This window comes from Ochotona curzoniae, unplaced genomic scaffold (genome assembly GCF_017591425.1).
Source record: "Ochotona curzoniae isolate NIBS_2020 unplaced genomic scaffold, NIBS_Ocur_1.0 contig_883, whole genome shotgun sequence".
NCBI lineage: Eukaryota > Metazoa > Chordata > Mammalia > Lagomorpha > Ochotonidae > Ochotona > Ochotona curzoniae.
Genome location: NW_024466599.1, coordinates 23508503 through 23523124, shown reverse-complemented (window position 1 = coordinate 23523124; position 14622 = coordinate 23508503). Strand labels below are relative to the sequence as shown.

General features: G+C 47.1%; 1 protein-coding gene across 10 annotated transcripts in view; it reads right to left on the bottom strand.

The window, feature by feature from the left end:
• The window catches only part of LTBP1 (latent transforming growth factor beta binding protein 1), a 396687-nt gene that overhangs the window by 6681 nt on the left and 375384 nt on the right, over positions 1–14622 (bottom strand). For all 10 annotated transcript variants that reach the window (XM_040993049.1, XM_040993050.1, XM_040993058.1 and 7 more), the window contains one exon: positions 1084–1206. In XM_040993049.1, coding sequence (XP_040848983.1) covers positions 1084–1206 — 123 coding nt within the window. The remainder of the gene's footprint in view (positions 1–1083; positions 1207–14622) is intronic.

The following is a 14622-nucleotide window of genomic DNA, read 5'->3' as shown; positions in this document are numbered from 1 at the left end:
TCGGTAGGGAACTGATTAGACCGCAACATATTTGCTTCTTACCGTTGGTAGTGAGTTAGGGGAGGGCTTTGAATCCCTGTCAGCTTTACAGTGAAGGTGCATAAGCTAGAACATTGCAACACAGGAAGCCTGGGATCTGAACTGGGATCTGAACTAGACTGTGATAGAAGCTCCAACCACACACACCAAGGGACCCGTGAGGACTGTGTGTTGACTTAACCTGATGTTTCTTAGCTTAAGGACAAGCTGGGATGTCCATCTTCTTATTTCTCCTTTTTTAAAAAGAGTATGTGTGCATTTTAGTACTAGGTGCACAGCCTCTATGGGGGGCAATGACCCACCTGGAGCCAAAATGAAGCGCTCCATGCCTACAGCAGAGCTCCGTAAGTGCACTCAGGCCTGGGTAGTGCATGGTGTGCATTGTGTGTCTATGACACTATTCCTGGTGTTACAAGTCAGGGGAGTGATCACCTGTGGGAGTGGGAAGCACCAGAGAGCTGCTGGGCACTGACCGTGCTCATGACCTGGGAGGGAACTCCCTGGGGGTTCTTCTCCCACCTGACTGCCATCACACCATGTGGTTTCCATGTCCACGGGCAAGTTAGAAAGCTCATGGGAAAACAGAATCGGGAGCTAACATGTGGACCATGAACTTGTTGAAGTGTCCTTGGACATGTTAAAGCTTTCTTAATTCTTGCTGATGATTGACACACCAGCATCCTTGAAGCATCTCTTGACTTTGCATTGCAACAGTCCCTAAACGTGATTGCCACACTCAGGTTACTCCTGAAGAGTGGGTTCCTAGGACGTGTGCGCTGTGCACAGGTGCCAGGGCTCAGAGAGAGACAGGCTTCGTGGACTGCATGGTCCCAGCAGCACCTCTGAAGTCCTGATCCCCAACTCCAAGGTCACTGGAGCTTCACTGTGGCTCTCAGACTGTAGTGTCTGGAGGAGGAGTTACCCAAGGGCTTGCAAAACAGATTTTCTAAGCAGCAACCTAGGGCTAGGGTCCACAGATCTGCACCATTACCACATTCCAAGAGCTTGTGTTTTTCTTGGTTCACAATTCCCCAGTGTGCTTACGGTCCTGAATGAAGTAGGGATCGGCTTCGGGAGTGTACTGCTCACTGAAGTCAACCAGGGCATCCCGTCCGTAGGGCCGCCGGCGTCCTGCTACCGGGATGTTACACAGCTGGGCGTAGTCATCTACAAAGGAAATAGCAACCAGTGTTAGACCCCAGTCGGCTCCCGGGAGGACCCAGTCACAGCTCAGAGCAGCTGGGATCCACACAGGGGCACAGTGTCATGCAAGCCTACTCATCCCATGCACCACCACACACGGAATGTGGCTCAAGATTTTCCCCAAAGATGCTGTGCTGTAGTACTTTTACTGCTGCCTGCAGCACTGGCATCCCGTGTGGGCACCAGTGGGAGTCCAGGCTGCTCTAATTTCAGTCCAGCTCCTTGATAGTATCTGGGAAGGCAGCAGAGGATGGCCCAAGTGTTTGGGTCCCTGCAGCCATTTGGAGAGGGAATCAGCGAACAATAGTTCTATCTCAGACCCATGGACAATGCGTACTGGGGAGTAACACTAGACCTTATACCCATATCAACGTATCTTATCCATTTTCTGCATACTTTTGGAATGCCCTTTATAGTCTAACCCTGTATGATCATGAACAGCATTGTAGTAATGATGATCATAGAAGTGGGTGTTGTAGTGGCAGTGACAGCAATTAACGATATTAATCAAGCTTGTTCTGTGTTGGGTATTATTATAACCCTGGAATAGTCTCTGCTCTCTCAGCGCCGGTGGTACAGGGAAGGTAGTGGACACCTGGGACACAGCAGGGCCAGATCTGGATTCGATGATGAAACCTTAGAGTATACACTTTCAGCATTTTGTGAAACTCCTAAATGTTTTTGAATGTAGAGAGAAAGCACGTCCATTCACCCTTTCATTCTCTGAAGGCTCATAAGGGCTAAGGCTGGAGTAAGGAACTCCACCCGGGCTGCTGGGGGCTGGGCGGCAGGAACACAGATCCACTGGCCGTGACTCTCGGGGTCTGCATTCGCAGGAAGCTGGAGGCATGGAGTCAGGAGCCCTGAAACTTCACTGATGGAAGTGGGTGCTGAAAGCCTATTCCTCCACTGCTGGCTGTTAGATTCACCCACTGCCCTCTTCCCGTAACCATGGCAACCACCAGTGGCCTAGCCCTCAGCATAACCAAGATGTTTCCTGAGGCCACATTCCTGATCCACACTGGACTGGTTCCTTGGCCCTCTGATGTGTCAACTCCACCCCAGTCCCCACAGGCTGTGCTCAGCGCATGACATCTGGGTCCTCTATATGTCCCAGGCTTACGAAGCATTAAAGGGAAGTACACGGACCAGACTCCTCATTTAAAAACACCCATTTGAGAAGGTTTAGGAACGGTATTGAAAAGATAGCCTCCTGCTCTCCATGTGTGCATTCCAGAACAGAGACTGTCGCCACGGTGTCCAGCAGGTGGTGGGACAGTCAGAGGCAGGGCAGGGTCCCTGGGGCTGTCCATGGACAATTCCACACTCACCTAGGGCTTTCCTCTATTTTCCAAGTGAATGAAAACCATGAAGGCAGCAGTGTGAACCTGGAAGGCTTTCTTTGACCAGCACCCCTTACTCAAATGGCCTGAAGAATGAGGGTCCACACGTGTCCAGGGCATGCACCCCATCCCACCCCCATAATGCTTTCTGACGACCACACAGACCGAGCGGCAGGTCAGAGCTGACCCTGAGCCACTGGAGGGGCTGGCTGTGCCCTTCCTACAATGCTCCTTTTGCAGAGGACTTCTGAGACCGGCATCCAGAGCGTGGATGCCCCAGCATTTTGCTGGAAACCATTCCATGAGAAATATTAATCACATTAAGGAAAAAGACCTTTGCTTTAAAAAAAAAATACAACTTCAAAAAGTGCAAATGGTTGTCAGTTCTCAAAGTTTGAAAAAGAAGAATGAAGGTTTTCCTTGGAGAGTGAGATGTCTGAAACGTTTACAAGTGTCAAGAGCTGAGGTCATCTTTTCTCATGAGTTCTTTTACACATTTGCTGTACATCTGAGATGGGGGATTGTTCAATGTTTTATATCCAAGCAACAGTTATGATCAGAAATGGACACGATGGAGATGAATTAACTCATGGGCCTATTCTGCAGAGCTAAATCCAGGGAGTCTGGGCATCCTCAGGGTTGCTGAATGACACGGTAAAGGTCAGGCCAGGCCTGCCTGATGCACAATTCCTGCTCTCCTCAAGGACCAGGCTTCCCCTCCGCAGAGCAGTGAGATGGCCTCAGTGTGCCAGCCTCCCCCTATCGGGCAGGGCCCCAGGAAAGGGCCCAGTGTGTGTGTGAGAGAGGAGAGACAGCTCTTGAACTTGACCTGGACAAGGTAGCACTTGAACTCAAGCTGTGTGACAAGGACTTACGCTATAGGAGAAGATGCTCAGGATGAATGTCCGGGTGTTGAGAAAGGGGACTTTGTTGTGCTCAGTACTCTGAAGCTTTCTGGAGGAAAGCTGCTGGTCTGAGCCTGCCTGGCAGAGGACTGGGCAGAGGACTGGGCAGGTGCCATTTCTGGGACCATCTTCTCCCCTCAGGGACTGGGCAGGTGCCATTTCTGGACCATCTTCTCTCCTCAGCTTCTAGCGCTTACTGTTTTGTTGGGGTTTTTGTTGTTGTTGTTTCCTTCCTCAATCACATTAGCATTCCAGTCTTCAAGATGATTTTGGGCAATTATCAAAACATCCTTTCTGCATTATATGTACTCTGGTTTAGTACTTGAAGACGTGGTACGGTCCCATCATCACCAGGTCCTGGATTTTGAGTTATTTTTCTATGAGCACGGATGGGTCTGTCCTAATCCAGCTGTGCTGCACCTCCTGCTGTGCACATCTGCTCTGATGCTTGCCCAGGGTCAAGGGTGCAGTGAGCATGGAGTATTGGAAAGAACGTGGACTTGGGAGGCAGAAGCTGGGGCTCAAGGCCTGACCATGCCACGTTGCAGCTTAGCGATTTGGGACAAGCCTCAGTTTCTACAATGCCACATGGCAAACAGTAAGTCTTGTTTGTGTTGTGGAACTGTTGACCAGTTTTGACACATTATGGAAATGGAGGTTATACTTTTTTCTTGGGCGTTAGATCGCTCAGTTCCTACGGAACATCTGGGAACAAATACTTTTAAGGATAGTATTAGCATGAGGGCTGATATAAATCTTATATAAAAAACTCAGATGAGTTTTTTTGAGTTGAGCAAAACTCAAAGATGATTATCAAATGAGCAAAGTGTGGGTGAATCGATGACGTACAGTTTACAGGTGTTTGGAAATTCTGTTTCAACATTTCTGGAGTTTTTAAATAGATGATGGAAAAACTCTTGTCCAGTAAATAGACAGGAATGTCTTCATGGATTCCATCTCCAATAAGGCGTGAAATTGTGGACTGCCTTGGCCAATGCAGCTACATGGCTGGACAGTGACCGAGTCTGAGGAACAGCTCATTTAAACACTCTGCCCAGAACGCGACGTACAGGGAGAAGTTGGGCATCTAACAGTTCTTGGTCTATGCCTGTTGCCATCAGAAGTGTGGTGCATGGAGGGCAGGTTTCTAAAACGTTTCTGGAAATTTTCATCTTTTGGGGGAGCACTGGGAATGTCAGAAAAGATTTCCATGGGTCTTAGTCACCTCCTTTTTGAGATACACATGCTGGTTCTCTGAGCACCCCAAACACCCCCTGGAGCTGCAGAGCACATGGCTTTGTTTACCCTTACTCCTCGCCAGGCCAGTCCAGTTTGGGAGCCAGCAGTGTAATGTGGCGGCTGAGGGTAGAAAGCCCAAGAATACAAAGTTTCTGAAGGAGAGTATGTGACAATCATGGGGCTGCTGCTGCATTTGGGTCAGTATGTGGTGACGGACACATACTTTCCGTCCCTGGAGTCCTTTATTTCTCCAAAACACTGTTTGCTTATGCCCATCAACAAAAATGTATCCTCCAGTTGTCTGGGCTTTGGTACAGAGGAACAGTTTGGTGAGCAGACTTTGTCTTGGGAAGCGTACTCGGAGAAACCGGCATGTCTGAGATCCTATACAATGCATCTGTAAGGGGTCTAGGCACGCACAAGCGTGAATTGAATAGAAAATGCAAATATTCACACCAAGTCTCTTCCCCAAGTCATTGCATTCATTCCCCATTCCTCTATTGAAATGCTTAGCTCTTGATCAAAGTTAGGGAGGAAGCATGGGATGGAGGGTGGACACCATCACTAAGTGGTCTAAACATGATCCAAGCCACCCAGCGCACCAACCCCCTGGCATGGCAGATTCCTAGGGCAGATGGCGCTGCTTTGATTTTCATTTTAAATTGGGGAAAAAATGACACCCCCCCCTTTCCCCGGAGCCAGTGGGTCTGGGCCCCCCTCCCCCCCGCTGTCAGCAAAGATGGAAAGCGCATGACTACATCCTGGCAGGAAATCTCTGTGCTGGAAACGGGGCTGGTCTGGACTGTCACATGTCACATGTCACTCTGGCATGTGGGGCAAGCTGTCACTGTGACTGAGGTAGATTAAATTCAGCTGCTTTTAGAAATGACGCGGAGGCTGTATTTTATTCTCCATCAGACCTAAGACCGTGGTGCGCTCAAGTTTCCAACCAATTCTTAAGCAGGAAGGAAATAAGAGGTTCCCGCAGGTACTTTCTTGCAGCTTCAAACTAAGAGCAACTAAAGATGAGTCTGGTGTAAGCGCATGCGCACACATGTGGGAAAAAGGACGGGGTGGGAGGTATCCCAGAGCCCTCGGAGCCCATATTTTAATCGGTACTTTTCTTTAATGGAAATGATCAAGAACTATGAAATGCTTAAAATATATAGCACATTTCCCGAACATTCTGTCAAGTGCAGGTAAAGGAGGTGAAAGCAGTATTCTGGTTACTGCTACTCCGGGCATCAGTCTGGGAAAGGTCCACTCGGGTCTCTTAGCAAGAGGGCACATTTACCCCCGGTAGCCATGCTTGCCTGGAATCACAATGTGCAGAGATGCAGCAAGCATACACTGAGCCAGGAACTGGGGGGCAAAAGAGGAGGTGGCCAATCCTGCCTTCTCCCCTTGCTGTTTCCTCGGCCTTTGTGCCTGAGGCTCTCCGTCTGCCGAATGGGGTTATGGAGCTCTCTACTACAGCAGCTGTGCTACCTGAATAAAGCAGATAACACTTTGGGCAAGGATTTGGAGACGGTGGCCCTGACACATGCACAGGAGCCTTAGGGACCACAGAATCACGGGCTCAGGTCAGCTGGGGAGCTGCTCTTGGACCACTTTCCTGCAGATGCTCATCTACAATCAGGCAAGGGTGAGGAGGGAGCTGCAGGCGTCGCTAGCAGATATCGGGCTGCGTGCTGGGGATCCCTGCTGCAGCATGGCTGAGAAACCCGCTTGCTGATGTGTGCTCTGCAGGAACTTGGGTTTTGTATAACTGTTTCTTGTTACCTCTCGAGTTAGCCCGGCAAAATAAGCAGGTGTCTGAAGCAACTGTGCTTAGCTCCTTTTGCTTCCAGTGAGACAGCTGAGGGTTCTAGCAACCTTGCCCTGGCAGGTGATGGAGTTGAACCCAAAGTAGTTTACCTGCCAGCCCACAGCCTTTCAGTCCTACAGCTGGCCCTTCTGAAGTCTGAAGGTAACAAATGACGGAACATACTCCCTGGACCGTAGGTACGTAGGTGGCCCAGCACTGAGCATTCGTGACTGCCACCCCAGGGAGAATAATAACCCTGAGTGTTGACGAGCTCAGCCCTGCCAGGGACAGCTCCGTCTTTAGCAGGATTTGTGTTTATGCAATGTGCTCGATTTATTAGGTGCAGGTGATCAAATTGCTGAACGTTCAGTTCAATTGTACTTGCCGAGGACAGGGAAGTCATGAAGTCTTAAGTCTTGGCAGAGTTCATCTCCTGCAGGTCTCCTGCAAGTAGCAATGCTTGAAGGAAACTCATGGCCAGAAACCAACCAAGTTCTCCCCGCCCCCACCCCGTCTTCACCTACGGCTACCCTTACAAAGCTCCGTAAGTCCCAGCTTTTCCCATCAGAAAGCTGCTTGTCTTGCCAGGCTAACTAAAGACACTCCTTGCGTGCAAATGCGTGCACGGGAGCGCACACACACACACACACACACACACACACACACACACACACACACACACACACACACACCCTTTAAATTCTACAGCTTGGATTCAAAAGCAGAAGCCTCACAACTAATGGTTGATAACCTGACTTTCTAAGGACTGTAAGAAAAGTTTCCTCATTTCTGACTGTCTTGGACTGGGGAAAAACAAGAGTATTTGAAGAGCTCAGGGAGACCAGGGCAGTTAGCCTGTCACTGCAGAGGCCTGTATTCCTCACGCGGCTGTGGCACGTCAGCCCAGGGGGGTCAGGGTGACCCCGGGAAGCCACGGGGAGGGCTCTAAGGATTTGGGTCTCGCCTCCCACACGGGGACGCTGAAGTGAATGTCCGGCTGGTGGCTTTAAGAATTGTAGGATGGGGCCCGGCGCGGTGGCGCAAGTGGTTAAAGGTCCTCGCCTTGCACCCCCGGGATCCCATATGGGCGCCGGTTCTAATCCCGGCAGCCCCGCTTCCCTTCCAGATCCCTGCTTGTGGCCTGGGAAAGCAGTCGAGGACGGCCCAAGGCTTTGGGAACCTGCACCCGCGTGGGAGACCCGGAAGAGGCTCCTGGCTTCGGATCGGCATAGTATCGGCCCGTTGCGCTCACTTGGGGAGTGAATCATCGGACGGAAGATCTTCCTCTCTGTCTCTCCTCTCTGTATATCCGCCTTTCCAATGAAAAAATAATAAAAATAAATCTTTAAAAAAAAAAAAAAAAGAATTGTAGGATGTGGGGAATGAGCCAGCAAGTAGGACTGTGCCCCTCCCTGTCCCACAAATATAGCATTTTTTGATTGGTAAGAAAAAAAAATGGAATTAAAAGATAACATATTTGGGGGCATAAAACTGAAATCCATGCCTGTGGATGATCTGCTGAATAGGCAGGAATTTCAATTTTTGTGTGTGTAAAAATCTCAATTCCTTTTCATGAGCTTCTGAGAAGCACTCAATGAGATGGTCTGATTCACAGGCAACTTCTAACAGCTGATAAGAGACGAAATTGAACAACACAACAGAATCAAATGGGCACATTCCATGTGTTACGTTTCAACTGCCAGGAGAGAGAAGCTATTTCCTTCCTTTTCAATATCAAAAGTGGTACTATGAGAAGACAGTAATTTGGAAAACCCCATTCTGCAGGGATAAAGAAAAAAGTGATCTCCTTTTTTTCTGCCAATCAAGCCAGAGCTAGAAACGAGAGCTAGTCATGTAGTTAAGCATAACAGAAATGCTACGTGACATTTACACTGTACTAGAAAACACTAAACTGTTCAATGTGCAATGTTTCATTTTGTTCTATGAATCTCCCCTGCCCCCAAGTCAAGATGCAAGAGAAAAAAATATTAGAAAATACAGGCTGTCTTGAAAAAAGCTTGTGAAAATTACGTATTAATATATACAATTAAAACAATTATTCCTGGAGTTCACAAGCTTCTGCAGTAAAAGGAACATCTTTTAATTTCAATTTCCCACAAAAATGTTTGCTTGTATTAACAGGTGTGGAATTCATCTAGTGTTCACCTGCCAAATGAATAGGTCTAGATCATTTTAGAGTCTTAAAGTGTGCATATTTTGATTCTCAAAAGAAAAAAATCCTCATTTCTAGGCTGCTAAGATCTGTAAAAGACAACTTGCCATTGACACTTGTGGCTGCAATGTGAGGTCATGGCCACTAGGTGGCACTGGAGCCTCCAGGTGGTGCACAGGGTCCACCCGGAAACCCAAGATTTAAAGCAGAGGCAGACTCCCCATGCTGCTGTTGCCCCCAGAAGAGATGGGGGTTTAGAGAAACTCAGTAAGATGCCAAAGCTCAAGGCAGGATAAGTTACTTTCTAGAAATCATTAAAAAGATAAATTTTAAAGCACACTGGGGTGCTTCAAAAAGTTCACGGAAAATAAAGATGTTTATTTTTATGTAAAATATTCTGAAATCAATGCAGTTTTTCACTTTGCAAGCTCTATGAACTTATTATGAAGCCTCCTCATATGATTTTAAACATTGTCTTGCACCAAAATAGGCTCTTAATTTTATTTTTCTTTGAATGTTTGCAGTTTCCTCATATCTAAAGCTTGCTGCCTAAGTTTGTACCACAGAAAACTGTCTGAACATTTGTTCAGTTTTAATTCATATTCCTGAAAATCTCAAGATAATAGGTACAGAGATATCTTTGTTATTTCATTAAAAAATTTTTTTCCCATCTATTCTATTTTAAAGGTTATGGTACAATTCCTAAGACTCTGGGCCTTCCCTTATATTCATTATTTGAAGAGCACATTGTAGGTCCTTAACGTGATGCTAAAATACTATTTCGCAGTCAGTACTATTATTCATCAAAATATATGCCCCTCAATGATAGCAAGGTATCACAGTGAAACAGAATACTCAGATTTCCTGTTGGGAAAGTTCTTTGTATACTGCTATAGATGCCAATTGAGATGGTGCTTCTCCCACCCTCTCTGCACGCGCTCGCAGTCGGGCACAAGCAGCCACGGGCATCGCTGCCCAGAGCTGCAGCAGACATTCACAGGGATGGGGGGACCTGGTTAATGCTAGGCCTTAGGGCTGGGCAGTTTCCAAGGGCTCTGCCTGCCCCGGAGACAGAGCTCAGAAGGAAGCAGAGAGAGCTTCCCTGGGTTAGGAACCCCCCAGACGAGCTTATCTTCCATCATTGCCTTCATGCTAACATCACTGCCCATTTCCTTCCTGGCTGCTGTTACCCACACACTCATGCAAATGCAAGACCCTGCCTGCTTTCTGAGGATGTGCTGGGTATTTTTTTCTCCCCATCATTAAGAGGTGTGGTGATCTCGGCTGCAGAAGGAGTGCCAGCTGGTCCTCACTCCCTGGCCAGGCTTGCTGATCCAGTCAGACCCGGTTAAAAGCCAATGGACAGCCAAGCAACCAGCGAATGTATATTTTGTATTATGCCTGCCTGAATTTCTGTACCTTGGCAATGAATCATTTTTTTTTTTTGAAATGCAGAGTTAGAGGAGGAGATACAGGGATCTTCCATCTGCTGGTTCACTCCCTGAATGGCCACAATGGCCAGAGATGGGCTGATCCAAAGCCAGGAGCCAAGAGTTTCTTCTGGGTCTCCCACATGAGTACAGGCGCCCAAGGACTTGAGACAATCTCAGCTGCTTTCACAGGCCGTAAACAGGAGCTGGGTTGCAAGTGGAGCAGCCGGGACATGAACTAGCACCTGTATGGGTTGCTGGTGCTGCATATAGAGGCTTAACTTGCTCAGCCACTGGTCTGGCCCCATATTCTAAAACACTGGGTGAGATTATAATATTAATGAAATTTGTTTTCTTCCCAAAGCAACAAAGCATGGTCAAATAAGTTTCCTAGATGATTCATGTAGGATTGCTCTTAGGAAAACAAGCAGGACATTTCAGAGCAGGTGGGTAGCCTAGAGGTTGATGTCCACCTCGCACATGAGTTCCCCAGATGGACACACAGCTCCAGCTCCCGACTCCAGCTTTCTGTTCATGCAGACCCTGCAAAGCAGCTGTGATGACTCAAGGAGTCAGTCCGTGCAATCTGGGGACCTCAGTTGAATTCTGAGCTCTTGGCCTTGGCCTACCAGCACCATGGACATTCTGGACATTTGGCCAGGGCTGTGAGGCAGTCGCTGGTGACTGAGTTTCTCTCCTCTTTCTCTCTCTCAAGCAAAACACCCCAAAGGTCAAATAACTCACTTTCAAGTCCTTCAGTGTATGCAAACTGAACTTGGGGAACTGAACTCACATATGGATCTTGCACCCCTCTTGGTGAGCCGCCCTGGGCCGGCTGCCAAGTTCAGGGGAGCTAGCTCTTGCCAGGGTTGTCCGCCCAGAGTGTCCACACTGTGGTCAGCCTAGCTGCCCATGGGCCTTTCCCAGCCGCTGTTCCAAGTGTTCGCTGACTCACTCCCACTCCAGGGACCTGGGGTTTGGGAACTGCAGCTTGTCCCACCACAGTCCTCCAGGGTTCTGTCTGCAGCAGCTGAGCAGGAAATGAAGGCGCAAGATCCACTCCCCCGCCCCACCGCCCCTCCGAATCAGCTTTCCCTCCCCCCCCCAAATTATCCTTAGTTTGAGCAAACCATGTTTACTTTCCTTCTAATGTGTTTTTAATCGATGACTACAATGTGAGCACAACCAGAATGTATCTGCCTTGCCACTGCTTTATTTTCCCTTAATGCACCTGCCAAAGCATGGTTATTAAAACCCCACGTTTTAGCCTCCTTTGTATTTTTTTTTTCTTTTACATGCTATCTTTTTTTTGTACACTCAGCTTCTTGGACAGGCATTCCTCTTACTTAGCCCCTTTCACAACTCCATCATAACTGTCCGGTTTAGAAACTGAGTGGCCATAAACTGGCCGTAAACACTTGGTCCAGCTGGGAAACATCAGGGTGGCAGGGAGTCTCAACATGCTGAACACATCTCCTGAGAAGATGCTATCTGATTCTTCGGGGATGGCAGGTGTGTTTGGATAAAAGTATTTTCCACACTATTTCCTTTGAGGGTCACTGTGTTGACAGATACGGATTATAAAAATACTGTAAAAATAGAATTCCTCTGGGTACCGCGTTCACATGGAAATGAGAACACGGTATTCTATATCCCATGTATGGCACAGTAACTCTAGCTGTGAGGCTGTGGGTCCCAGATCTTGGTTTTAATTCCCTAAAATGGATTGATTCAGAGTCCTGACTTTATTCAGTCACCACCTCAGCTTTCAGTAATTCTCCTACAGATGGGGTAAAATCAGGTGAGAATGGGGCTTTTTTCCCCTCCTAAGGACTATGTATGTCTATAGTGTTTAGCAGAATCAAAGAATCTTAAAGGCAGGCCTTGTGATCTCAGTTTGAAACAACTAATTTCAGATTTAGGATCAAGAGGAGGGACAAGAATTGGGGTTGGGAAGTAGCACTTAAATCTAGCATCATTTCAGTTGTTGCATATAAGTTAGATTTATTGGACTTACAATACCTTCACTATTGAAAAATGCTTAACACAAAGACATTCGTGTATTTGCATACATACATATATAATATACAATTATATGTTACCTTCATTTTCATCTGTTCCTTGAGTTCCATAAATAAAACTGACCATAAAGATTCGTACTTCCAAATGGAATGAAAAAAAAACGGGTAAGATAGCCCAAGTTTACAGAAAAAAGAATCTAAAAGATTTTTTTTTTGTGAGAGGAAGCTTTCTAAATAAGATTTTCAATAAGGAACTACAAATTATTTCTGGCCACGACATATGGCATTCCTGTACGAATGTGTGCACCCCAGTGTGTGTGTGTGTGTGCTGTCTCGGGCATGGTATCCACTCAGTTTAGACGCCTCATGCCGTTCTAGTTTGATTTTGCAACTGATGAACACCTACGCTTTCTGGAATGAGGCTGCCCAGGATCCATGCTCAAAAAGGACAAATGTTGGGCCCGGCGCGGTGGCGCAAGTGGTTAAAGGTCCTCACCTTGCCGCCCGGGATCCCATATGGGCGCCGGTTCTAATCCCGGCAGCCCCGCTTCCCTTCCAGCTCCCTGCCTGTGGCCCGGGAAAGCAGTCGAGGACAGCCTGAAGCTTTGGGAACCTGCACCCGCGTGGGAGACCCGGAAGAGGCTCCTGGCTTGGGATCGGCATAGTATCGGCCCGTTGCGCTCACTTGGGGAGTGAATCATCGGACGGAAGATCTTCCTCTCTGTCTCTCCTCTCTGTATATCTGCCTTTCCAATGAAAAAATAATAAAAATAAATCTTTAAAAAAAAAAAAAAAAGGACAAATGTTTTCTTCTTCAGAGTCTGACATAATCCCTCTGAAAGGTCTCCACTTGATAAAGGCCGCTGAAGTCACTTGGCCAGTGCAGTGGACAGATCCCGGGGCTGTTCAAACCCGAGGTGGTGACCACACAGGCCGTCTCACATTCAGTTATCATTAACATTCCTGGCACTCGTATTTCTTGGAAAAGCCCTTAAAATCGTGACTGTTGAGAGGCCTTTTGCAATGACTGCCCAGTTACAATATTTTTTTTTCCAAGTTTAGTTCTGTGTTCCTTAACGCCTCTGAGAGTATTAGGAAACTGTGAGAGCCACGCATGAATGTGGAAAAAGATCACCAGCCCACAACTGTTCAAGACAGGCCCCAGGTTCTTTGATCTTTAACATTGGATTTGAATAACAGAGCCATATTAGCGAGTACAAATCATTAAATAATTGTCATGGTGGATTTACTAAATGAGGGTATCACTTGCATATTTAAATTACATGCTAGGAACAGAATATCGTAATGCTGCATTTCGCTTTACATTTCACTGGACTGGACATCCAAAATGTTGTCTAGTAGTAACAGGAGTTACGTAGATAACTCAAAGCTGAGAACAAATGCACGTCATGATCTCCGCTTGTAAGCCACAAGAGAAACAGAACTGATGTGCAGCAGCCAATCTTCCACACAGTGCAGTCTGCTAAGCGGGGACTCGGTGGGGAACACCCAGGGGCGTGTGCCCAACGTGCTTTTGTGCTTCTGCGTTGCTGGTTATCCATCTAATACTTACATGGGAATACAGCTCTGAGCAAACCACACCTAACCCATGTCCTCAGAGTTCACAACTGGCCGTCTGCCGGTTTCACGGGGAGCCACGGAAGTGGGGGCCTGGTTTGCTGACGCCTCAGCTCCAGCTCATGCTCTCCCACAGTAGCTTCTCCGAGGCAACCAGCAGACACCAGGTGTTTCGAAGGGAATAAATAACAGACTGGGGAGCAGAAGAGGGAGGTTCTACTGCCCTTACAAGGGAAGGTCATCTCAAGGAGGACTGACTGTTTTAAGTTGTGGAAGTTAGGTTTCTGTGTATAGTCTATAATGTATAGATACACTTCATGTGAAAATATTGACATAGCACTTTCCCCTGTAACGAAGACGCAGAACAGAGTAGTTCTACTGACAGCACTGACTGTTTTCTGAGCTCTAATCGTGTTTTCCTTTCTGTTGTCAAATGCAAACATATCTTGCAAATAAATTGCCATGACTTAATTTTCAAAAAAAATATACTTTATATACATGTTTAGCATCCCATTAGGTAATGGCAAACAAACGACAAGTGGAAAGTAATAACCAGGTCAGAACAAAGCACACAAATTAAACCTACTGTCCTCAGTTTCCTGGTGTGTCACTATCTCAGCTGTTGATAATTTTTTTGGTACTCTTTGTTGTTTTTTTTAAATTATAATTTTTTAAAATATTTTGACAATCTTTACATAGTTATTAGGGTAAAAAGGTTCAAGGGCTACAGGAAAGTGAGTAAGACTAGTATTTTTTCCATATTGTTTCCTTCATGTTTAAAGGGGGGTATTAAGGGAGAAGGCCCACCCAATCTCCCACCCTCCCCAGGTCCCGGATGTAGGGCATGCTCTATTTGTTGTTATAGATTAGAAACATGTGCTGTC